Here is a 23,699-nt window from a genome sequence, read left to right as displayed (position 1 = left end):
CAGTGAAAAGGGGCAGGCATACATCCCATGAAGGTCCTCGTGTGCAGTTTGCATGGTCTCCCTGTGCACGTGTGGGTTTTGTTTGGGCTCCCCAGCTTCCTCCCACAGTCTAAAATCATGATTCATAGTTTAACTGGTACGTCTAAATTGCTGTGACATGCTGATGACCTGTCCAAGGTGTACCCCGACTTCGCCCTACAGTAGCTTGCATAGGCTTAAAGTGACTGAAGAAAAGCTTAAAGTGACTGATGACAGGTTAAAAAAGTATAATCATTTTTATCTGTGAAGTTTTATCTCACTGCTTTGGACAATTAAATTTTGGACAGTTAGGGCTATCAACAGCATTACATTTGTTATAGACTAAATAAAATTTTATTGCAATTTATCATTTTTATTACTCCAAAAACTGAATGTGGCTCTGCATTGAAGGCTTATATTCAGATTAATTTTTCAAATCCCATTGTTTCTGTATCCAGTGTTAGAAATGACTGTTTCAACTAAAACAACATTTAAAAAAAAAAGAAAAGAATCTCAACATGTTTTTTTTAACTTTTATTTGAAGACTTTTTATTTTATTTTGTTTATTTTTACAAGTGATGAGCTTTAAATGCAACATTCAGTCAACAACATGACTGAAGCATATCTGTTGTGATAAGGGAAACATGGTGGTTGAGGATGACGCAAAATTCTTTGGAACTGTGTCAATAGCTCCAGAGAAAAAGCAATGAGGAAGCAATTTCAGTAGAGAAGCACGTCTGTCTGGGTTGCTCTAGTGTGTCACAGAACTCCATAAACCTAAAAGGTTTAGTTCTGATGACGAACTGATACCTCCTTTATTAAATGCTTTCTTGGAAAAACACAGGAAAGGGACACAAGACTAATTTGCCTCCACCTTTACAAGCTTAAAAAGCCCACATATAATACATTTTATTAGCAATTTACATAACAGCAACCATCAGCAACATTCAATAATTTCTAGTGACATCTCTTTAACATGCACAGCATTGAAACAGCAAATACAGAACACTGGTAACTTTTCTGCACCAATACAGAAATAATGCATGACCTTTTGTGTATGTGTACAGAAAGCTTTCTGTACTTAATTTGGACTTACCCTAAATAATAAAGTTAAAGGCTACACTGGTTTATAGCCACTCTCAGTGATAATTGGTATAGATATGTCTCCAGACTGTGGAGGCGACCAAAAAAAAGGTATTTGGAGCTCAGGTTGACGTCGAACACTCTCACTGATTAAATCTGGAAGGAAGGAGTCAAACCCCGCCGTTCTGGGGTTGGAACTCATTGACTTCTCTGAACATTTTTCCAAATTGTCTTCGCATTCCTTTGAGTTCTCTGGTGAAAGCAAAGAATTCAACTCTTGCCTCTGGATAGGTTGGTAGTCATTTTCCACCCTAAGTAAGTTACACTGAGTTTCCTCATTACTGGCCAGCAAAGCTGAGCCACAGGACAGCTTTGGATTCTCTGAGTCAGCATCATTTCTGGATTCAGGCTCTAAAGGCGGGGTTGTGCAAGTCCCACTAGAGAGGGACAATGGGCTATAATCCTCTATGACTGACATTTTTTGTGAACCACTAGTGCCCTGATATGACATGTCTATTGATATAGGTGACAGGACATCTAGCGAGGCTGGGCAAAGGCCAGACAGACTGGAATTGGTCAAGGTGTCACACTTTGTGGTATCATATGAAGGCTCACTCTCTAAGACCCTAGGCTGGTCTGGCATGAACTGATCAGGACTTCCAGACATACCTGGGCAATAGGTAGGATTGATTACACCAGATGATCCAGAACTATCATGAGCACCAGTTACACCACATAAATGGACATTAAAGACCTCACTAAGGTCCCTATTAGTTACAGGACTAACAGGTCTCACATTTGGAAAGAATTTTTCCAAAGCCTCTTGTCGTAAAGTTCTACAATCGGGCTGAACAGTTTCCGCATAACTCGGGTGTGAGGAGCAATCACTGATTCCACTGCTGTCTTGGCTGCTCCCATCACTTTCTTCGCTGCCTGTGAACTGCCGTTCTGACCTTAAAAAAGAAAGGGCAGATGTTACTCAGATGGCTATTTTAATATAGGAAATATCATTCGGGGTACAAGAGTCCTACTTACAACTGTTTGCCACCATCCAAAATGCGGTGCTCCACAGATACTGGGTTACTTCTGGGATCTGAAGGCTCCAAAATCTAAAAAAGGAACATCTATGAATGATTTAATGCAGAGAAATGCTCTTTTATGTGAATTTTGTCACCATTACAGAAAGTAAACACCATAAAGAGTTAATTGGTAAATGGCTTATACTTATATAGCACTTTTCTACCTTCTTCGAAGGCCCAAAGCGCTTTACAGTCACAGTCCCATTCAGCCATTCACACACACACCGGAGGCGGTCCCACCCTTCCACCAGAGGCAAGGTGGGGTTCAGTGTCTTGCCCAAGGACACTTCGACACATGGGCAGGCAAGGTGGGATTCCAACCCGCAATCTTACGATTGGAGATCGACCACCCTACAAATGTTGGGTAGTAATAATAACTGTTAACATTACTAATTTAGTTTATGAGACCCCTCAAAAAAGAACTTTGAACTTGAATGACGTTGATGTAGAGAACAAGGGACAAACGCGGACGGTTGATGTTATCCATCCATTTTCAGAGACCGCTACATCTCTTCTAGGCTGCTGGAGCCAACCCAGCTGCTGCTGGGCGAAGGCGGGTTACACCCTGAACAGGTCACTAGTCTGTTACAGGGCGACACACACCAAGAGGTGACCTAAAGAATTCAATTAACTTATAAAACATGTTTTTTGGACTATGGGAGGGAGCTAAAGTCCCTGGAGAAAAGCCAAACATGCACGGGAATCACACGCAAGCTCATCACAGAAAGGTCCCTACTGGGATTCAAACCAGAGCCTTTTTGCAGTGAAGCAAGAGTGCTAACCAATGTTTAGCCCCCTGACATGTAGTAATGTTATATTATTATGAAATTCTGACAAGAATGACATCCAGACTCCTTAATCCAGCAAAGAATAAAAGAGAAACTATCAAAAGATAGCCGGAAAACTAGAAGCTTTGGCTGAACTGGATTTTGTTTTGATCATTTCAGTTCTATCATCACTTAATTCTAGAAAATTACAGTTTAATTTTGATAGGAGGCAGTCGTCTATGTTTGAGGAAGATGGGAGTTGTAGCAGGATGGGTATGTATGTATTTGTATAATTGTATATATTGTATGATTCTGATACTGAAAGTATAGACAAAAGGGACAAGCTAGATGGCCGAGGGCTAAACTCTGGGGCATGTCTGTATGTGGCGGAAGTAAATGACTGTACTAGAACAAAGTGAGTGTGGCCAGGTAGATTTGAAACAGGAAAGGAATGTAAGAGTAATACATAGAACTAGCCTGTCCAAGAGAAAGGGAGTCTGAAAGGCTTAAAGGCTCCTTTTAAATCAAGAAGGATGAGAGAAGAGGATCAGCTGTTAGAGGGAGGTCATCCAGAAAGGAAAAAGGTCAAGAGTTACTGCACCAGTTATATTTTAAAGAAGACTAGGATAAGGAAAATACAACAAGGATAACTGAGACTGTTGGGATCTGCACCAGGAACCTTGAAGATGGGAGTAGTAGGGGAAGAATTCCAGTGATGAAGGAAGGATATTACTGAATGTTGACAAGGAGGAAGCAGTGGCTCTAACTGACAACTTAATCTTTTGAATTTGATTAAATCTGAAACATTGCAACGGAAGAAAGACTGGGGACCGACTGAGAAAACAAAAGCAGCAGATGAACAGACAAAGGTTAATTCAAATCACTTTTAGGGAAGATGCTGGTGATAAATATTTGGAATTTCAGCTGAGAGAAACAAAACATGTGAGGGTGGTACAGAGGGAAGAAAATACGAAGGTTTTGCAGTGATTCTATCCATTCAAAGCAGCCTTGGAATTAGCTTTAGAAGGGTGGAGTCATTTAACATAGTGAAGTCATTTAACATAGAGAAGTTGTACGAAGGACAAACCATAAGCTCGAAGCTTTTAAAGACCCACTCCGATTAAAATTGTGTTTTTTATTTACTGATATTATAGGTGCCTAACAAATGTGTCAGTGTTAATAAGCTTAATAAGATTTATTAACAACCTTTGTTAACAAATTAAGAAGTATTATTATTGTTTGGGGTTCTAGTAAGATATTTATTAGCATTATAGATGCCTGACACAAGCCTAAGTGTTCATAAGCTTAATAAGTTTTATTAACTAACTCAACAAATTAATAGGCTTTATTAATGTGTCAGATGCTAATAAGATATTTCTTAGCATTACAGATGTCTTGCAAATTCCTGAAAGTGTTAATAAGATTTATTAACATCTAAAGTCAGACCATTGTCTTCTAAATCCATATTACTAAACTGCTTATAAGCTTTACAAATGTATTAATTAACTTTTTTAATAGTTTATTAATTGTTTTTCAACACCAGTCATTTTTGAAGAACGAAGACAATAAACCTACAGGAGCCATGCTAAAGCTAACACGCTAACCTGCCCATCTTTGATTATGAAAGGAATCAAAGATGGGCAGGTTAACTAATGTCACCATTGGCTAAGGAATCTGTCAATCAAACTCATCAGCAAAACAGGCGTGCTCGATTTCAGCCAATTGAATGGCCTCTTAGACTTTGCTTTCACACAGGTGACGAAAAAAGCCCCGCCCATCTTTGATTCTGTACCGGTCTGTCCTTAGCGTGTTAGCTTTAGCATGGCTCCTGTAGGTTTATTGTCTTCGTTCTTCAAAAATGACTGGCTTGTGCAACTTTCTTGTGGACTTTGAAGCAAGGCAACAGTGGTTGAATGCAGTTGGCATTGAATGCAGAGAATTGTCTGCTGGTGATGGGATTTGCAATGAATGTTTCACTCAGGATAGATGCTAATACTTTATCGTTATTAGCTATGATGCTAGTCATTCAACACCAGTCTATATGTTTTTAAAAAAAAATTATTTGTCTGAATTAAATTATTATATATCTTTTACAGAACGATTTGTGTATGTTTAATCTGTTTTAATGTCATAAAGTTCTTTTTACAATCTTTATGCTTTGTGGTTGTTTGTGCTAAAAAACGTCCACACTTTAGATGAGGTGCTGCAAAACAATTAATAAACTATTAACAAAGTTAATTAATACATTTGTAAAGCTTATAAGCAGTTTAGTAATATGGATTTAGAAGACAATGGTCTGACTTTAGATGTTAATAAATCTTATTAACACTTTCAGGAATTTGCAAGACATCTATAATGCTAATAAATATCTTACTAGCATATGACACATAAATAAAGCCTATTAATTTTTTAAGATAGTTAATAAAACTTATTAAGCTTATGAGCACTTAGGCTTGTGTGAGACATCTATAATGCTAATAAATATCTTACAAGAACCCCAAACAATAATAATACTTCTTAATTTGTTAACAAAGGTTGTTAATAAATCTTATTAAGCTTATTAACACTGACACATTTGTTAGGCACCTATAATATCAGTAAATGCATCATTAGCATCTTGAAAACATCCTAATAATAATGCTTGTAAATGTGTTAACTAAGTAATTTAATAAACCTTATTAGACTTATTGTACTAATAAATGTCTTACTAACACCCTATAAATTCATTTATAATGCTTGTAAATGTGTTAACAAAGCTTGTTAAGGAATCTTAATATAAAGTGTTACCGGAGAGTGTAAATAGATATCTCTCGGTTATTGGTGACAGGAAGGGGGGACAGGGTTTCTGTGCCAACAGTTCTACCCACAACTCAGAGCTGATTTTCTAATTAACTTCTGCCGCTCTGCAGAAACTATGACATAAAATGACACAGTTTAAAGGATTTTGCCTGAAATTGGCATAATCATAATCTACAGACCTCTGGGAATGTTTTAAAAAAAGATCAAATGATGATGATCAGAGTGGGACTTTCAAGGAATGTCACAACTGAAAACCACAAGTTGTGCTCAGAGCAGGTACTTTTCCAGGTCAAGTGTTGACAGTTCAGTGAATCTAGTTCTCTACAAAAAAAAACTATCAGCAGTCACAAAACCCAAACTCTCCTGATGTCATCAAAAAACCTTTTTTAGGTGCAATTTATAAAAAAAATATCTATCCCTGATTAAATACATAACACTGAAATCAGTAATTCAGTTTGTCCTGGTCATAAATACTGTTTTACATGTTCATAATAGATGTGCAACACTTATGTTTACCACCTTGAAGTTCAGACGTCCACAGTTTCACTTTGAATATCCGGAATGATTATTTAGAATATTGAGAATTCTAACTAAGTTTCTGTTGAGATAAGAACCCAACTGTGACTGGCCATTATTTAAATTTCAAATACAATGGAACAAAATGACACATTTATGTGTCTATAAAATAGTTTTGAATATCCAAATACATTGAGAAGTGTAAACATTCACATAGGGAGATGAATATTGACTTCTGGGATGTCTGAAAATAAAATTCAAAGTGAAAATAAAACTGCCAGACCAATATCAATGCCTCACCTTTTTCTTGGATGAATAAACGGTGGGAAGTTTTAGGTCAGAATATTTGTCCCACCACTTGGTTTTAATCCTGAAATCAAACAAAACTTTGAGCTAAAAACCACAGAAGACAAATCCACGGTGTTTTGAACTCAATGTGCTCAAACCTTTAGGTGACTTACCGTGAAAAACCAATATAGGCAGCAGCGCTCATGAAGACTGCAACAACACTAAGGATGACTATGATGACAACGTCCTGTGCAAAATGGGAAGTGGCTGCAAAAAAAAAAAAAGTCAATTAGAGAGTTTTAATTTTCAGTAGTAAATGGCAAAACTGGATGACGATGTTTTTATAATGTTATGGATAGCAATTAGGAATCCATTTGCTGTGTTTTCCAGTGGAATGAATATGACCCAAGAGATAACACTCAGAGCTTTGTAAAAGCTAAGTAAACAACTGCATCCTTGTTTGTTTGTTCATCCCCGTTAATGGAGTCACACTCAATGTGCAGTTATTTCCTATCTCTTGGCTGCATTTCTAGTCTTACAAAAGGTTAAACATCAAGTTTAAGTCCCGCTCTGGTCATCTTTTGATCCATTTTAATTAGAATTAAGGCACTTTTTAGCCAAACTCCCAAAAACCTGTGTCGCTTTCTAGGATATCATTTCTGCAGAGTGCCAGGAGTTCATTAGAAATTCACCTCTGAATTATGGGAAAAACTGTTGGTGTGGAGTAAGTCCCCATTTCATATCATCCATCTATTTATTTACACCCTTTACCGTAAGCTTACGGCCCCTCACACCCCAACCTAACATTAACGTCGCCAAAAAATGCCGAGCAATATTGGAGGTACGTAGCAGTACAGTTTGGAGCCAGATGTCAGCTCGTATGAGGAAAAACAAAGAGACATAGATATCTTTGTCTGCAATTGGATGCATTGCCCTGCTGATTGTAACACTTTTATCACAGCTACAAGATTTTTCTAATGGCCTTTTTACTTTTGCTCCTGATTCACAACAATTTGAATAGGCTATAAGCTTGTTTATATGTATATATATATATATATATATATATATATATATATATATATATATATATATATATATATATATATATATATATATATATATATATGCCATCCATCATGGGAAAAATGCCACAAGAACATGTTAAAAACACACACAAAAAGTTTTCATTGGAGTGGGTCTTGAATATTTCTATTCATCTTCTAATGGAGTCTAAAATGACCAAAAATAAACACTCACGGGTCTTGAATTCCCACTCTGCACTGCTGTCACTCTGCCTTTTGTTCCACTCTGATACACTTCTAACACTGACCACATATGTTGCTCCCAGTGACAAATTCCCTCCACTTATTTCATAGTACTGGTATCCATCAACCATTGGTGGTTTTAATGGTAAAATGACCTGTATTGGGATTGGAACATAGAAAAATGTGGTTTCTTTGTGGAAGTTTTATGTCATCATAAAATAATCAGCTGCTCATTGGCGCTAGGGACTCGGCTCCTACCTTCTCTGGGTCTCCTTTTTTGTGGTAGGTCACCTCTGCAGTCAACTCATCTCTCACTCCTTCCATGTTTGTCTTCCACTTGACTGCAAAATTTCCATTGGTTTCAGTCACGTTGACAATTGTAGGAGTTTTAGGCTTGACTAAAGAGGAAAAAATAGAAGTAAAGCTGCAGTTTCTTCAGATTAATGGAGTGAAAATGTGAAAGTTTTGAAGAAAATTCAACATACAGCTGTCATTTACACTGATGGTTTTAGATGCAACCCTTCTATCACCTCTCCACAAACTTGCATTGTGATTCTCTCCGTACACAAACAACATATTCAAAGAACAGCAACACTGATTCTTGTCACATTGCTGTAAAGTGCATCCATTCCTGCAGAGAAAAACCAAAAACAAACGTGTTCTACAATGTTTTTCTTTTTTTTAAACAGTGTCATTTTTCTATGGAATAAGGCAGGAAAAACTAACTCAGTGGTTTCGCTGTAATCAATCAGGACAAAAGTCACATTGTGATCAGTGCAGTTTGAGTGTTGTTGCTCAAACTGACAAAACATCTCTGTAAAGTCGTTGGTGCAGTCAAAGTTAACCTCCGCGTCATTCTCGCCTCCTGCAAGGAATAAACGCAGCATTATCACGCGATCCCACCAATAGTTCTAGGACAAAAGACCATAAAATAACCGAGTTAATACTTACCACCGAAAGTGAGAGCAAACTGCCCCGTGAGAAGCAGGAAAAAGAACAGCCATGGCGCAGAAAACAACACTAGAGTGTTTCCTTTTCTCTGCGCGACAAGTATGGATCCATGGAGGTGGAACGACTGTTTCCAGATTGTCAAATACGCCATCCCGTTCATGTTTTTGGTCAGAATAAAAGAAAAAACCCTCCGTTCTCCTCGAGCTCGACGGCTGGACGTAGGGATCGCGTCACAGTCAAAAGTCTTCCTCATTCGGATGAAGTCAGCAGCTGGAAACGCACCCAGGGAGAGCTTCCCGTCAGAGGCGCGCGCTCCACACGCGGAAGAGAGCACGAAGGAATTGAGTTTACCTCAGGAAAAAAACTAAAACAAAAAAATAACTAAGTTGAGTAAATTTATCCGTTAAAGAAGTGGAAGTTTGTCGACATCAACAGAGAGTTGAAAACAGCAACGCGTGTTTACTTTCTGACGAATTGCGACGCAAAAGCATTCCAGCACAAGAAGGAACAGGCCAGACGCGCCTCTCAAATGACATTTATTATGAGGGTTTTTTTCACCTCTGCCTGCATTTTCTTTTGTGTCTGTATATCTTTGACAAAAACAACCAAAAATTACAGTTTAATACGAAACCACAGAAACAACTAAACTGAATAGCCACACCAACTAGACACTTTATTCATGACACCTTTGAGCCACTATTTTGCCTAATTGACTACTCATATTGGAATTGATGTGAAATCTCATTCCATACTGTTTGATATGACGTTGACATATTATTCCTACAATAAAAGAACCACTGGGAGTTTTATGGAAACGTTTATCTGTTCTTTCTAAAGAACATTTGTGAGATCAGGTGATAATCACTTTGTTTTAATCATTTCCAAAAGTGTTCTGTTATGAGGTCAGAACTTGTGTTCTTCCACACAAATGTCTCAGCCATACCTTTATGGGGCTTGTTTTGTTGAACAGACATGTTGGTAACAGGAAAGGGGCCAATTTTTTTTTTACTATACAGGAGCATGGAAATGACAGAAATCTCTTGCTGTGCTGAAGAATTTATAGTTTTGTTCACTGGAACTATGAGGCATCGTAAGAAAAAAAAACACACCCCCTCCGGCAAACTTCATCCTTGGCTCAATGGAGTCAGAAAAGTATCATTTTTCTAGCGGCTGTCAATTTGAGAATCATAAAACAGATTCTTTTTGATAAAGGGGTGTGTTTTGTTCTTCCAGAGAATGTGTTTCCACTTTTTTAGTTTGCATTATAACAGTTAAAGGCCTACTCATATGAAATTGTTTTTGTGTGTATGTGTCTTTTTTACAAGTTCTTGTGGTATTTTTCTGATTATGATGGACATATCTTAAGAAAATAAAGTTACTAAAATAAAACTCATTCAGGATGGAGTCTTCTCATAATTTTATAATTTATACTTTCTTTGCTTCTATAATTCCTAAATACCTGCTAATTAGGCATTTCAGAAAGTTGTTTTATTCCTAAAAATATTCTTCAGATGAATCATTTAAACTGCATTATCTGCATAATCCACAAGGGGCGATTATATCATTAGGATAAACAAGCTTTTAAAGAGCTGAGATAAAACGGCCAGTTTCAGGGAGGGAGAATCGGATCTTTGTGGTCTATGTTAAGGGAAGGTCTACTTTGATTAAACTAAAGAAATCCTCCCCAAAAGGATGGCAGTGATAGAAGATCCACATTATTCAACCACTCTAATGAGCACTGGATGCATATATTTACCTTTAAATCATCAGGAGTTAGAAGTGAAGAAACTATTTGAATGAGTGGTGAAACACCCAACCTATAAAGTCCATTTGGTCTAAAGAACAGAATCCGGGAGCAACATGACTTGGATGTTTATTTGTCATTTATTGGTGTTTACATCACAGGTTGGTTGAAAACCTGGATGGACCCCTTGATCAACCGACTAGATTAACATTGCTTTTGAAGGCAGTTAAAGACTGCTTCATTGGCCAACACTTCATCTTTGGTTTGAAAGTAATATCATGCATGTATTTTTAATTGTATTTAATTTAAAAGAAAAATCTACGGATTACAGAGATTATGCGAAAAATACAATTGGCTTGTCAAATAGCCCTTACACAGCCTGGATGTGTGTTTGGGGTCATTGTCCTGTTGAAAAATAAATGATGGTTCAACTAAACGCAAACCGGATGGAATAGCATGCCGCTGCAAGATGCTGTGGTAGCTATGGTGGTTCAGTATGCCTTCAATTTTTAATAAATCCCCTACAGTGTCACCAGCAAAGCACCCCCACACCATCTCACCTCCTCCTCCATGCTTCACGGTGGGAACCAGCCATGTAGAGTCCATCCGTTTACCTTTTCTGCGTCGCACAAAGACACAGTGGTTGAAACGTAAAATCTTTAATTTAGCTAAACACTCATCTTTTCCAAATGGCCTTTTCACTGTAACAATAACTTTTTCATGTTTTAATGTACATTTTATTTAATTGTGTATGTATTTAAATTGTTGTTGTTTTGACTGTTTATTGCATTTCTTATATTGTATACATGTTGTGCGGCAACCTTGAGTGCCCAGAAAGGAGCCTTATAAATAAAATGTATTATTATTATTATTTAAAGTCATGATAGCCACTCGTTTTTTTGTATTATGGCAAGAATAAAGCACCACAGTCAATTCAGTAGAACTATCAGCTGTGTATCCACCTGACTTCTGCACAACATAACTAATGGTTCCAACCCCATTTATAAGGCAAGAAATCGCACTTATTAAACCTGACAGAGCACACCTGTGAAGTGAAAAACATTTCAGGTGACTACCTCTTGAAGCTCATCAAGAGAATGCCAAGAGTGTGCAAAGCAGTAATCAAATCAAAAGGTGGCTACTATGAAGATCCTACAATATGACATATTTTCAGTTGTTTCACACTTTTTTGTTATGTATATAATTCCACATATGTTAATTCACAGTTCTGATACCTACAGTGTAAATCTACAATTTTCATAGTCATGAAAATAAAGAAAACTCTTTGAATGAGAAGGTGTGTCCAAACTTTTGGTCTGTACTGTAGATACAAAAAAAAAAGTCAAAGATGTGAATCCACCGTTTAGCAACTTTATTAGCAGCATCCTCTGAATATTATGCATTATTATTATGGTCTATGGGAACAACAGTCACAATAAATCCATATGTGGAGTAAAGACTCCTGGTTTTTGTCTGTGAAATGCAGCTTTTTTTTTCTTTGAAGTTGAAGGATCTTCTGTTTCATCTCTGGATCTTTCCTATGAAAAGAAACTTTAATTAGTTTTTTTAGTTAACTTTGCTAGCTTGGGGGTTTTCAATTTAGCAGTTAGTGCAGCCGTATGAAGAAAGTCGTGGATGGATTTGTGACACTTGACATGCATCAAGAATGAGTCAGATATGGTGGAGAGAACCCAGTAGTTTTCCAAAATAAAACTTCCTTCAGAATCAGATTATAGATAAAATGGGAAACATGTAGGTCATGTTTTTAATGTCTGCAGACATAACAGCGAAGAGAACTTAAATAAATTCTGTTAAAACCAGAAGAACGGCTGTCAATCAGCAGAAGAAGGAATACCAAGCTTGTTTATTATAAAAAAATGCTTAATCAATTATTGAATATGGTTAAAATGATTGATTTCTTATTATATTACTTCACTTGCTCAAAAAATTGATTCATGATTTTTCCTGATGACACATAATTTGCACATATTTTTAACTTTTGATACTTGATCAATGTATGCTATGAAGATTTTGAAACAATGTTATGTCTATTTTACTGATGTAGCATTATTTTTTAATCATATACATGTTTTTTTAATTAACATAATCTCCATATATTTTAGATAACTGGTCTGCATTTACCATGTTGACTTCTTAAATAGTTATGTCTATTTTTTACACAATAATTAAGTAATTCATGTTTGTCTTCAAGTGCTCCAGCTTCTGCCCATTGTTAAAAAAAAAGTCATTTGGCTCGAAATTGCCCTCTGGGGTGTATGTGTATCTGTGAAAAAGTGTGTGTTTATTTGTTTATTTGGAACCCCATTAGCTTCCACAAAATGGTCGCTAGTCTTCCTGGGGTCCATAAGCATAAAAGAATTTTTTACAAGTTTCACAAAAACCTAAAATGATTTCACAAAATTCACAAACCAATTCATCATATTTTACTTTTAAAGCTTCACATATTAAAATAAGTTCAAAACAAATTTATTTTTGTACCTATCTCACCAACAACACATACATTTCATAACACATACATTTCCTTACTAAAAAAATCATACAAATCGTTAGAGTTATTGTGATTAGTCCATATATCTTAGTTCTAAAATTATATTTGGTATTAATAAGTGTTCAAGTGTTTGTCTTTGAGTGTTGTGTTGCTTTCATTCTAGAATACATTACAGATTATTTATGTTAGTAAATGTAATAAGTTTTTCTTCCTCCCACTCCCTTTCAAATCATGTAAATCATATCTGTTGTTTATGTATGATATCTGCTCTGGAATTGTACACAAACATGGAATAAACCGCACAAATCAAATAAATTAACCCAAACCCACGTGCATCAGAAAGATGCAAACAAATGGTAACTAACCGAGGCTGGGTAAAATGACTCCTCCCAACAACAGGACAGACAGATGATAGTTCTGTGAAAAAACTGGACTAAACACTTTTTGGAAACCCAAAACTTAAAGGGTTTGAGTCTCAGCCAAACGCTTGAAGCGTTTGTTTATGAGTGTCACCTAGTGGTTGCAGGTTGGCAGTAGAGCCAACATCAAGTCTGGGCGTGTGAGTGCGTGGGTGAATGGGACACTAAAGTCCCTTGGACCTTAATCAAGTTAGAAAGGGGATTTATAATGGAAAATTCAAATAAACGAAAACAAGCTGCATGGTGGTCGCGGTTAAAGATTTTGCTCCACAGTGAAATGGTGCTGGTATAAATCCAATTAAGGTCCTCTGTGTGTGCCGTTTGCATAGTCTCCCCATGCTGATGACTTGTCCAGGATGTACCCCGACTTCGCCCTACAGTAGCTGGGACCTTGTGACCCTGAAAGACTTTGGAAAATGGATGAATGTAACCCTTGTGCTATCCTAGGCATTTTAACATTGGGAGTTGGGTCATCTAGACCCACTAGACAGTGCTCTGAACCTTTTTTCTTCAATGATTTGTGATCTTCACTGGTGTCCATGGATTACATGAAATCTTTCCACTTTTATCCACCTGTGTCATGGTAGGGAGAACACGTCAAAGTAAGGGTGGGGTCATCTAAGATAGCACAAGGAATAAAAGAAAAGCTTAAAGTGACTGATCACTGTTTCAAAACATATAATCATTTGTATCTGTGAAGTTTTATCTCACTGCTTAGGACAATTAAATTTTGGACAGTTAGGTTTATCATAAGCATTACATTTGCTGTGGACTAAATTAAAATGTTGTTGCAATTTATCATTTTTATAATTCCAAAAGCTGAATGTGGCTCTGCATTGAAGGCTTATATTCAGATTAATTTGCCAAATCCTATTGTTTCTGTATCCAGTATTAGAAATAAATTTTTCCCCCAAAACATTTTAAAAAAAGAAAAACAGCTCGAAAATGATATTTTTTTTGCTGTGGACAAGTGATGAGCTTTAATTGCAACATTCAGTCATCAACAATACTGAAGCATATCTGTTGTGATAAGGGAAACATGGCGGTTGAGGATGATGCAAAATTCTTTGAAACTGTGTCAATAGCTCCAGAGAAAAAGCAATGAGGAAGCAATTTCAGTAGAGAAGCACGTCTGTCTGGGTTGCTCTAGTCTGTCACAGAACTCCATAAACCTAAAAGGTTTAGTTCTGATGACGAACTGATACCTCCTTTATTAAATGCTTTCTTGGAAAAACACAGGAAAGGGGCACAAGACTAATTTGCCTCCACCTTTACAAGCTTAAAAAGCCCACATATAATACATTTTATTAGCAATTTACATAACAGCAACCATCAGCAACATTCAAATAATTTTTAGTGACATCTCTTTAACATGCACAGCATTGAAACAGCAAATACAGAACACTGGTAACTTTTCTGCACCAATACAGAAATAATGCATGACCTTTTGTGTATGTGTACAGAAAGCTTTCTGTACTTAATTTAGACTTACCCTAAATAATAAAGTTAAAGGCTACACTGGTTTATAGCCACTCTCAGTGATAATTGGTATAGATATGTCTCCAGACTGTGGAGGCGACCAAAAAAAAGGTTTTTGGAGCTCAGGTTGATGTCGAACACTCTCACTGATTAAATCTGGAAGGAAGGAGTCAAACCCCGCCGTTCGGGGGTTGGAACTCATTGACTTCTCTGAACATTTTTCCAAATTGTCTTCGCATTCCTTTGAGTTCTCTGGTGAAAGCAAAGAATTCTCTTCCGCTTGCCTCTGGATAGGTTGGTAGTCATTTTCCACCTTCAGGAAGTTACACCGAGTTTCCTCCTTGCTAGCCAGCATAGCTGAGCCACAGGACAGCTTTGGATTCTCTGAGTCAGCATCATTTCTGGATTTAGGCTCTAAAGGCGGGGTTGTGCCAATCCCACTAGAGAGGGACAATGGGCTATCATCCTCTATGACTGACATTTTTTGTGAACCACTAGTGCCCTGATATGACATGTCTATTGATATAGGTGACAGGACATCTAGCGAGGCTGGGCAAAGGCCAGACAGACTGGAATTGGTCACGGTGTCACACTTTGTGGTATGATATGAAGGCTCACTCTCTAAGACCCTAGGCTGGTCTGGCATGAACTGATCAGGACTTCCAGACATACCTGGGCAATAGGTAGGATTGATTACACCAGATGATCCAGAACTATCATGAGCACCAGTTACACCACATAAATGGACATTAAAGACCTCACTAAGGTCCCTATTAGTTACAGGACTAACAGGTCTCACATTTGGAAAGAATTTTTCCAAAGCTTCTTGTCTTAAAGTTCTACAATCGGGCTGAACAGTTTCCGCATAACTCGGGTGTGAGGAGCAATCACTGATTCCACTGCTGTCTTGGCTGCTCCCATCACTTTCTTCGCTGCCTGTGAACTGCCGTTCTGACCTTAAAAAAGAAAGGGCAGATGTTACTCAGATGGCTATTTTAATATAGGAAATATCATTCGGGGTACAAGAGTCCTACTTACAACTGTTTGCCACCATCCAAAATGTGGTGCTCCACAGATACTGGGTTACTTCTGGGATCTGAAGGCTCCAAAATCTAAAAAAGGAACATCTATGAATGATTTGATGCAGAGAAATGCTCTTTTATGTGAATTTTGTCACCATTACAGAAAGTAAACACCATAAAGAGTTAAATGGTAAATGGCTTATACTTATATAGCACTTTTCTACCTTCTTCGAAGGCCCAAAGCGCTTTACAGTCACAGTCCCATTCAGCCATTCACACACACACCGGAGGCGGTCCCAACCTTCCACCAGAGGCAAGGTGGGGTTCAGTGTCTTGCCCAAGGACACTTCGACACATGGGCGGGCAAGGTGGGATTCGAACCCACAATCTTACGATTGGAGATCGACCACCCTACCAATGTTGGGTAATAACTGTTAACATTACTAATAATAATAGCTAAGCATTTAGTTTATGAGACCCCTCAAAAAGGAACTTTGAACTTGAATGCCATTGATGTAGAGAACAAGGGACAAACGCGGACGGTTGATGTTATCCATCCATTTTCAGAGACTGCTACATCTCTTCTAGGCTGCTGGAGCCAACCCAGCTGCTGCTGGGCGAAGGCGGGTTACACCCTGAACAGGTCACCAGTCTGTTACAGGGCGACACACACCAAGAGGTGACCTAAAGAATTCAATTAACTTATAAAACATGTTTTTTGGACTATGGGAGGAAGCTAAAGTCCCTGGAGAAAAGCCAAACATGCACTGGAATCACACGCAAGCTCATCACAGAAAGGTCCCAACTGGGATTCAAACCAGGGCTTTCTTGCAGTGAAGCAAGAGTGCTAACCACTGTTTAGCCCCCTGACATGTAGTAATGTTATATATTATGAAATTCTGACAACAATGACATCCAGACTCCTTAATCCAGCAAAGAATAAAAGAGAAACTATCAAAACATAGCCGGAAAACTAGAAACTTTGGCTGAACTGGATTTTGTTTTGATCATTTCAGTTCTATCATCACTTAATTCTAGAAAATTACAGTTTAATTTTGATAGGAGGCAGTCGTTTATGTTTGAGGAAGATGGGAGTTATAGCAGGATGGCTATGTATGTATTTGTATAACAACAGAAATGAAAGTGATATCTATTGAAAGTATAGCCAAAAGGGACAAGCTAGATGGCCGAGGGCTAAACCCTGGGGCATGTCTGTATGTGGCGGAAGTAAATGACTGTACTTGAACAAAGTGAGTGTGGCCAGGTAGATTTGAAACAGGAAAGGAATGTAAGAGTAATACATAGAACTAGCCTGTCCAAGAGAAAGGGAGTCTGAAAGGCTTAAAGGCTCCTTTTAAATCAAGAAGGATGAGAGAAGAGGATCAGCTGTTAGAGGGAGGTCATCCAGAAAGGAAAAAGGTCAAGAGTTACTGCACCAGTTATATTTTAAAGAAGACTAGGATAAGGAAAATACAACAAGGATAACTGAGACTGTTGGGATCTGCACCAGGAACCTTGAAGATGGGAGTAGTAGGGGAAGAATTCCAGTGATGAAGGAAGGATATTACTGAATGTTGACAAGGAGGAAGCAGTGGCTCTAACTGACAACTTAATCTTTTGAATTTGATTAAATCTGAAACATTGCAACGGAAGAAAGACTGGGGACCGACTGAGAAAACAAAAGCAGCAGATGAACAGACAAAGGTTAATTCAAATCACTTTTAGGGAAGATGCTGGTGATAAATATTTGGAATTTCAGCTGAGAGAAACAAAACATGTGAGGGTGGTACAGAGGGAAGAAAATACGAAGGTTTTGCAGTGATTCTATCCATTCAAAGCAGCCTTGGAATTAGCTTTAGAAGGGTGGAGTCATTTAACATAGTGAAGTCATTTAACATAGAGAAGTTGTACGAAGGACAAACCATAAGCTCGAAGCTTTTAAAGACCCACTCCGATTAAAATTGTGTTTTTCAGTTTTTAAAATTGCATTTCTAAGTTCTACAGTTTGAAAAAAAGCTTATTTGTGGTGCAAAAACTATGCTGGGTGTGCCACAATTCTGGCCATTCTGATGCTTTCACTTGTAGAAAACTATCCACGTTCGTCTGGTTTTAAAACTGTACAGCTGGATGGCTTCAGTATCGCTTGCCATTCTTGTTGCACTTGTGATTTTAGGTTGGAGGTGTGAAGGTCAATAAGCTAGCAGGAGAGAGTGTAAATAGATATCTCTCGGTTATTGGTGACGGGAAGGGGGGCGGGGGGCAGGGTTGTGCCAACAGTTCCACCCACAACTCAGAGGTGTTTTTATAATTAACTTCTGCCGCTCTGCAGAAACTATGACAAAAAATGACATCGTTTTTAGTTTTTTGCATGAAATTGGCATAATCATAATCCAAAGACCTTTTGGAATGATGATGATCAGAGTGGGACTTTCAAGGACTGTCACAACTGAAAATCACAAGTTGTGCTCAGAGCAGGTACTTTTCCAGGTCAAGTGTTGACAGTTCAGTGAATCTAGTTCTCTACAAAAAAAAACTATCAGCAGTCACAAAACCCAAACTCTCCTGATGTCAACAAAAAATCTTTTTAAGGTGCAATTTATAAAAAAAATATCTATCCCTGATAAAATACATAACACTGAAATCTATAATTCAGTTTGTCCTGGTCATAAATACTGTTTTACATGTTCATAATAGATGTGCTACACTTATGTTTACCACCTTGAAGTTCAGACGTCCACAGTTTCACTTTGAATATCCGGAATGATTATTTAGAATATTGAGAATTCTAACTAAGTTTCTGTTGAGATAAGAACCCAACTGTGACTGGCCATTATTGGATGGAATGGAACAAAATGAAACATTTATGTGTCTATAAAATAGTTTTGAATATCCAAATACATTGAGAAGTGTAAACATTCAAATAAGGAGATGAATATTGACTTCTGGGATGTCTGAAAATAAAATTCAAAGGGGAAAACAAAACTGCCAGACCAATATCAATGCCTCACCTTTTTCTTGGATGAATAAACGGTGGGAAGTTTTAGGTCAGAATATTTGTCCCACCACTTGGTTTTAATCCTGAAATCAAACAAAACTTTGAGCTAAAAACCACAGAAGACAAATCCACGGTGTTTTGAACTCAATGTGCTCAAACCTTTAGGTGACTTACCGTGAAAAACCAATATAGGCAGCAGCGCTCATGAAGACTGCAACAACACTAAGGATGACTATGATGACAACGTCCTGTGCAAAATGGGAAGTGGCTGCAAAAAAAAAAAGTCAATTAGAGAGTTATAATTTTCAGTAGTAAATGGCAAAACTGGATGACGATGTTTTTATAATGTTATGGATAGCAATTAGGAATCCATTTGCTGTGTTTTCCAGTGGAATGAATATGACCCAAGAGATAACACTCAGAGCTTTGTAAAAGCTAAGTAAACAACTGTATCCTTGTTTGTTTGTTCATCCCCGTTAATGGAGTCACACTCAATGTGTTTCCTATCTCTTGGCTGCATTACTAGTCTTACAAAAGGTTAAACATCAGGTTTAAGTCCCGCTGTGGTCATCTTTTGATCCATTTTAAAAGTGTTCCTAGTGGTCTTTTAATTAGAATTAAGGCACTTTTAGCCAAACTCCAAAAAACCTGTGTCGTTTTCTAGGATATCATTTCTGCAGAGTGCCAGGAGTTCATTAGAAATTTACCTCTGAATTATGGGAAAAACTGTTGGTGTGGAGTAAGTCCCCATTTCATATCATCCATCTATTTATTTACACCCTTTACCGTAAGCTTACAGCCCCTCACACCCCAACCTAACATTAACGTTGCCAAAAAATGGCGAGCAATATTGGAGATGCGTAGCCATACAGTTTGGAGCCAGATGTCAGCTCGTATGAGGAAAAACAAAGAGACATAGATATCTTTGTCTGCAATTGGATGCATTGGAATGGAGCAGAGCAGAGAGCTTTTGCCCTGCTGATTGTAACACTTTTATCACAGCTACAAGAATTTTCTAATGGCCTTTTTACTTTTGCTCCTGATTCACAACAATTTGAATAGAGAAATACTCAAAAATGCAATGCTAAGCTTGTTTTATATATATATATATATATATATATATATATATATATATATATATATATATATATATATATATATATATATATATATGTCATTCATCATGGGAAAAATGCCACAAGAGCATGTTAAAAACACACACAAAAAGTTTTCATTGGAGTGGGTCTTGAATATTTCTATTCATCTTCTAATGGAGTCTAAAATGACCAAAAATGAACACTCACGGGTCTTGAATTCCCACTCTGCACTGCTGTCACTCTGCCTTTTGTTCCACTCTGATACACTTCTAACACTGACCACATATGTTGCTCCCAGTGACAAATTCCCTCCACTTATTTCATAGTACTGGTATCCATCAACCATTGGTGGTTTTAATGGTAAAATGACCTGTATTGGGATTGGAACATAGAAAAATGTGGTTTCTTTGTGGAAGTTTTATGTCATCATAAAATAATCAGCTGCTCATTGGCGCTAGGGACTCGGCTCCTACCTTCTCTGGGTCTCCTTTTTTGTGGTAGGTCACCTCTGCAGTCAACTCATCTCTCACTCCTTCCATGTTTGTCTTCCACTTGACTGCAAAATTTCCATTGGTTTCAGTCACGTTGACAATTGTAGGAGTTTTAGGCTTGACTAAAGAGGAAAAAATAGAAGTAAAGCTGCAGTTTCTTCAGATTAATGGAGTGAAAATGTGAAAGTTTTGAAGAAAATTCAACATACAGCTGTCATTTACACTGATGGTTTTAGATGCAACCCTTCTATCACCTCTCCACAAACTTGCATGGTGATTCTGTCCGTACACGAACAACATATTCAAAGAACAGCAACACTGATTCTTGTCACATTGCTGTAAAGTGCATCCATTCCTGCAGAGAAAAACCAAAAACAAACGTGTTCTACAATGTTTTTCTTTTTTTTAAACAGTGTCATTTTTCTATGGAATAAGGCAGAAAAACTAACTCAGTGGTTTCGCTGTAATCAATCAGGACAAAAGTCACATTGTGATCAGTGCAGTTTGAGTGTTGTTGCGAGTCAAACTGACAAAACATCTCTGTAAAGTCGTTGGTGCAGTCAAAGTTAACCTCCGCGTCATTCTCGCCTCCTGCAAGGAATAAACGCAGCATTATCACGCGATCCCACCAATAGTTCTAGGACAAAAGACCATAAAATAACCGAGTTAATACTTACCACCGAAAGTGAGAGCAAACTGCCCCGTGAGAAGCAGGAAAAAGAACAGCCATGGCGCAGAAAACAACACTAGAGTGTTTCCTTTTCTCTGCGCGACAAGTATGGATCCATGGAGGTGGAACGACTGTTTCCAGATTGTCAAATACGCCATCCCGTTCATGTTTTTGGTCAGAATAAAAGAAAACACCCTCCGTTCTCCTCGAGCTCGACGGCTGGACGTAGGGATCGCGTCACAGTCAAAAGTCTTCCTCATTCGGATGAAGTCAGCAGCTGGAAACGCACCCAGGGAGAGCTTCCCGTCAGAGGCGCGCGCTCCACACGCGGAAGAGAGCACGAAGGAATTGAGTTTACCTCAGGAAAAAAAACTAAAACAAAAAAATAACTAAGTTGAGTAAATTTATCCGTTAAAGAAGTGGAAGTTTGTCGACATCAACAGAGAGTTGAAAACAGCAACGCGTGTTTACTTTCTGACGAATTGCGACGCAAAAGCATTCCAGCACAAGAAGGAACAGGCCAGACGCGCCTCTCAAATGACATTTATTATGAGGGTTTTTTTCACCTCTGCCTGCATTTTCTTTTGTGTCTGTATATCTTTGACAAAAACAACCAAAAATTACAGTTTAATACGAAACCACAGAAACAACTAAACTAAATAGCCACACCAACTAGACACTTTATTCATGACACCTTTGAGCCACTATTTTGCCAAATTGACTACTCATATTGGAATTGATGTGAAATCTCATTCCATACTGTTTGATATGACTTTGACATATTATTCCTACAATAAAAGAACCACTGGGAGTTTTATGGCCATTCTCAAATTTTTTTCTACTATGCAGGAGCATGGAAATGCTATAACTCTCCAGCTGTGCTGAAGAATTTATAGTTTGTTCACTGGAACTATGAGGCATCGTAAGAAAAAAACACACACACACACACCCTCCAGCAAACTTCATACTTGGCTCAATGGAGTCAGAAAAGTATAATTTTTCTAGTGGCTGTCAATTTGAGAACCATAAATCAGATTCTTTTGATAAAGGGGTGTGTTTTATTCTTCCAGAGAATGTGTTTCCACTGTTGTAGTTTGCATTATAACAGTTAAATGCCCACTCCTATGAAATTGTTTTTGTGTGTGTGTTTTTTTACAAGTTCTTGTGGTATTTTTCTGATGGTGGACATATTGTCATGACTAGCGGAACTAAATAGACCCAGACGCTGGAACCCGGAAGGAGACGCAGGTGAGTTCTGGAGAGGTTTGAAAAGGGTTTAATATTCAGATCTTGGTTCAGAGGTGAGTTAGTGAAGCGGCAGACTCCGAGGAGGACCCAAGACGAAGATGGAGGATTTTCGTCGGCTCGTGACGTCACTGGTGGCTTCGTCCGTGGCTCGTGGTGAACTGCAGGCTCGGCAGAGGCTCGTGGTTGAGTGGACGATCGGCAGAGGCTTGTGGCTTGACTGGAGGTAATGACTAGGCTGTTTCCAGATAAACAGCATACTCAGGCGACCATTCGTGGCAATGGATTCCTGGAGACAGGTAAGAGCAAGATTTTAGGTACAGGCTTGAAACAAGGGCAAAGAACGTGACGACCATGCTATGCATCATCAGGGGCAACGAACTGGCGATGAATTCTGGTCCTGGTGCTCCTTATGAAGGCAGGCGGGTGATGAGGTAAGTGATCGCAGCTGTGTCGCATCAGGAGCCAAGCAGAGGGGAGGGGGAGGAGACTGACAGAGGCACCATGACACATATCTTAAGAAAAGGAAGTTCTTAGAAATAAAACTCATTTAGGATGGAATCATCTTTAAAATCTTAGCCACCACAATAAGTAATGAACAGTATATAGGAGAAACCAAACAACCTCTACACAAGCGGCTTTACCAACATCGCAGAGCCAACCCAAGTGGACCTGAATCTGCAGTGCACCTCCACCCGAAGGCCAAAAACCACTCGTTCGAGGATAGTGAAGTAAGAATTTAAGCCAGAGAGAAAGGATGGTTTGAGCAAGGAGTGAAAGAAACCATCTTTGTAACAAAGGATAACCCTTCTCTTAATAAGAATGGTGGTCTCAGGTTTATTCTTCCATCCACCTACTGCAGTGTTCTGAAACCCAAAAAAACCGAACCAGTTTCACCTGGGTTGTTAACAGCTGAAAGAGATACCCAGGTTGGGGAGGAAGTCACTAGCCGCGGTTACATGGGCAAAATATCTTGATCGGATCAATGGTCGGGTTAAAATTCACCCGTGCACATGGGCACAGAAAACCTTTTTCCGATTAGAACAAACGTTCCCATGGCTCACACTTTCGGTCGGAATGAATAATTTGGGCATGCGCAGTAGTGTAAAAAATCCCCGGATGAGGAAATAGGTCCCGTTGTAAACAAACCGCTGCCATAGACATTTATTTTATGCAGCAGCTCAGTAATATACGAACGATCTTCCAAACGTGCTTTTATTAATGTTATGGAAACACAAATCCACATGATTGTTTGAACAGTT

At 38.2% G+C, this 23,699-nt stretch overlaps 2 protein-coding genes across 3 annotated transcripts; both read right to left on the bottom strand.

Moving 5' to 3' along the window:
- Nucleotides 1-537: 537 nt before the first annotated feature.
- Nucleotides 538-21,441, bottom strand: LOC101171817. 2 transcript variants are annotated; one of them, XM_023953560.1, is made up of 10 exons: nucleotides 21,342-21,441; nucleotides 8,767-8,940; nucleotides 8,542-8,680; nucleotides 8,301-8,446; nucleotides 8,074-8,213; nucleotides 7,808-7,970; nucleotides 6,724-6,817; nucleotides 6,563-6,632; nucleotides 2,137-2,210; nucleotides 538-2,054 (listed from the first exon to the last, which is right to left on the bottom strand). In XM_023953560.1, the coding sequence occupies exons 2-10, from the start codon at nucleotides 8,924-8,926 to the stop codon at nucleotides 1,136-1,138; spliced, it is 1,905 nt and encodes a 634-aa protein (XP_023809328.1). In that variant the 5' UTR covers nucleotides 8,927-8,940; nucleotides 21,342-21,441; the 3' UTR covers nucleotides 538-1,135. The 2 variants fall into 2 exon arrangements, with proteins under 2 accessions (XP_023809328.1, XP_023809326.1); XM_023953558.1 differs by lacking the exon at nucleotides 21,342-21,441 and having other exon boundaries at nucleotides 8,767-9,377.
- LOC111947159 lies at nucleotides 14,390-21,469 on the bottom strand. The gene is made up of 9 exons (XM_023953557.1): nucleotides 21,200-21,469; nucleotides 20,972-21,113; nucleotides 20,732-20,877; nucleotides 20,505-20,644; nucleotides 20,239-20,401; nucleotides 19,109-19,202; nucleotides 18,948-19,017; nucleotides 15,956-16,029; nucleotides 14,390-15,873 (listed from the first exon to the last, which is right to left on the bottom strand). Exons 1-9 carry the CDS (start codon nucleotides 21,450-21,452, stop codon nucleotides 14,952-14,954), a joined length of 2,004 nt encoding a protein of 667 aa, XP_023809325.1. The 5' UTR covers nucleotides 21,453-21,469; the 3' UTR covers nucleotides 14,390-14,951.
- Between the last annotated feature and the right edge of the window lie 2,230 nt (nucleotides 21,470-23,699).

The sequence above is a fragment of the Oryzias latipes genome, chromosome 3, assembly GCF_002234675.1.
Source record: "Oryzias latipes chromosome 3, ASM223467v1".
Classification (NCBI taxonomy): Eukaryota; Metazoa; Chordata; class Actinopteri; order Beloniformes; family Adrianichthyidae; genus Oryzias; species Oryzias latipes.
The sequence above is the reverse complement of the archived record's forward strand: the minus strand, read 5'-3'. Positions and strand labels throughout refer to the sequence as shown.

What these genes read in the sequence shown, in the direction of transcription:
- LOC111947159 (XM_023953557.1), bottom strand. Translation starts at nt 21,452, where the DNA reads ATGAGGAAGACTTTTGACTGTGACGCGATCCCTACGTCCAGCCGTCGA. An exon ending in CATCAGTGTAAATGACAGCT is followed by an intron (nt 20,645 to 20,731) that starts GTATGTTGAATT and finishes TTTCCTCTTTAG; the next exon opens with TCAAGCCTAAAACTCCTACA. An exon ending in TTGGATGGTGGCAAACAGTT is followed by an intron (nt 15,874 to 15,955) that starts GTAAGTAGGACT and finishes TTCTTTTTTAAG; the next exon opens with GTCAGAACGGCAGTTCACAG.
- LOC101171817 (XM_023953558.1), bottom strand. Translation starts at nt 9,019, where the DNA reads ATGAGGAAGACTTTTGACTGTGACGCGATCCCTACGTCCAGCCGTCGA. An exon ending in CATCAGTGTAAATGACAGCT is followed by an intron (nt 8,214 to 8,300) that starts GTATGTTGAATT and finishes TTTCCTCTTTAG; the next exon opens with TCAAGCCTAAAACTCCTACA. An exon ending in AGAGTGGGAATTCAAGACCC is followed by an intron (nt 6,818 to 7,807) that starts GTGAGTGTTTAT and finishes TTTTTTTTGCAG; the next exon opens with CCACTTCCCATTTTGCACAG.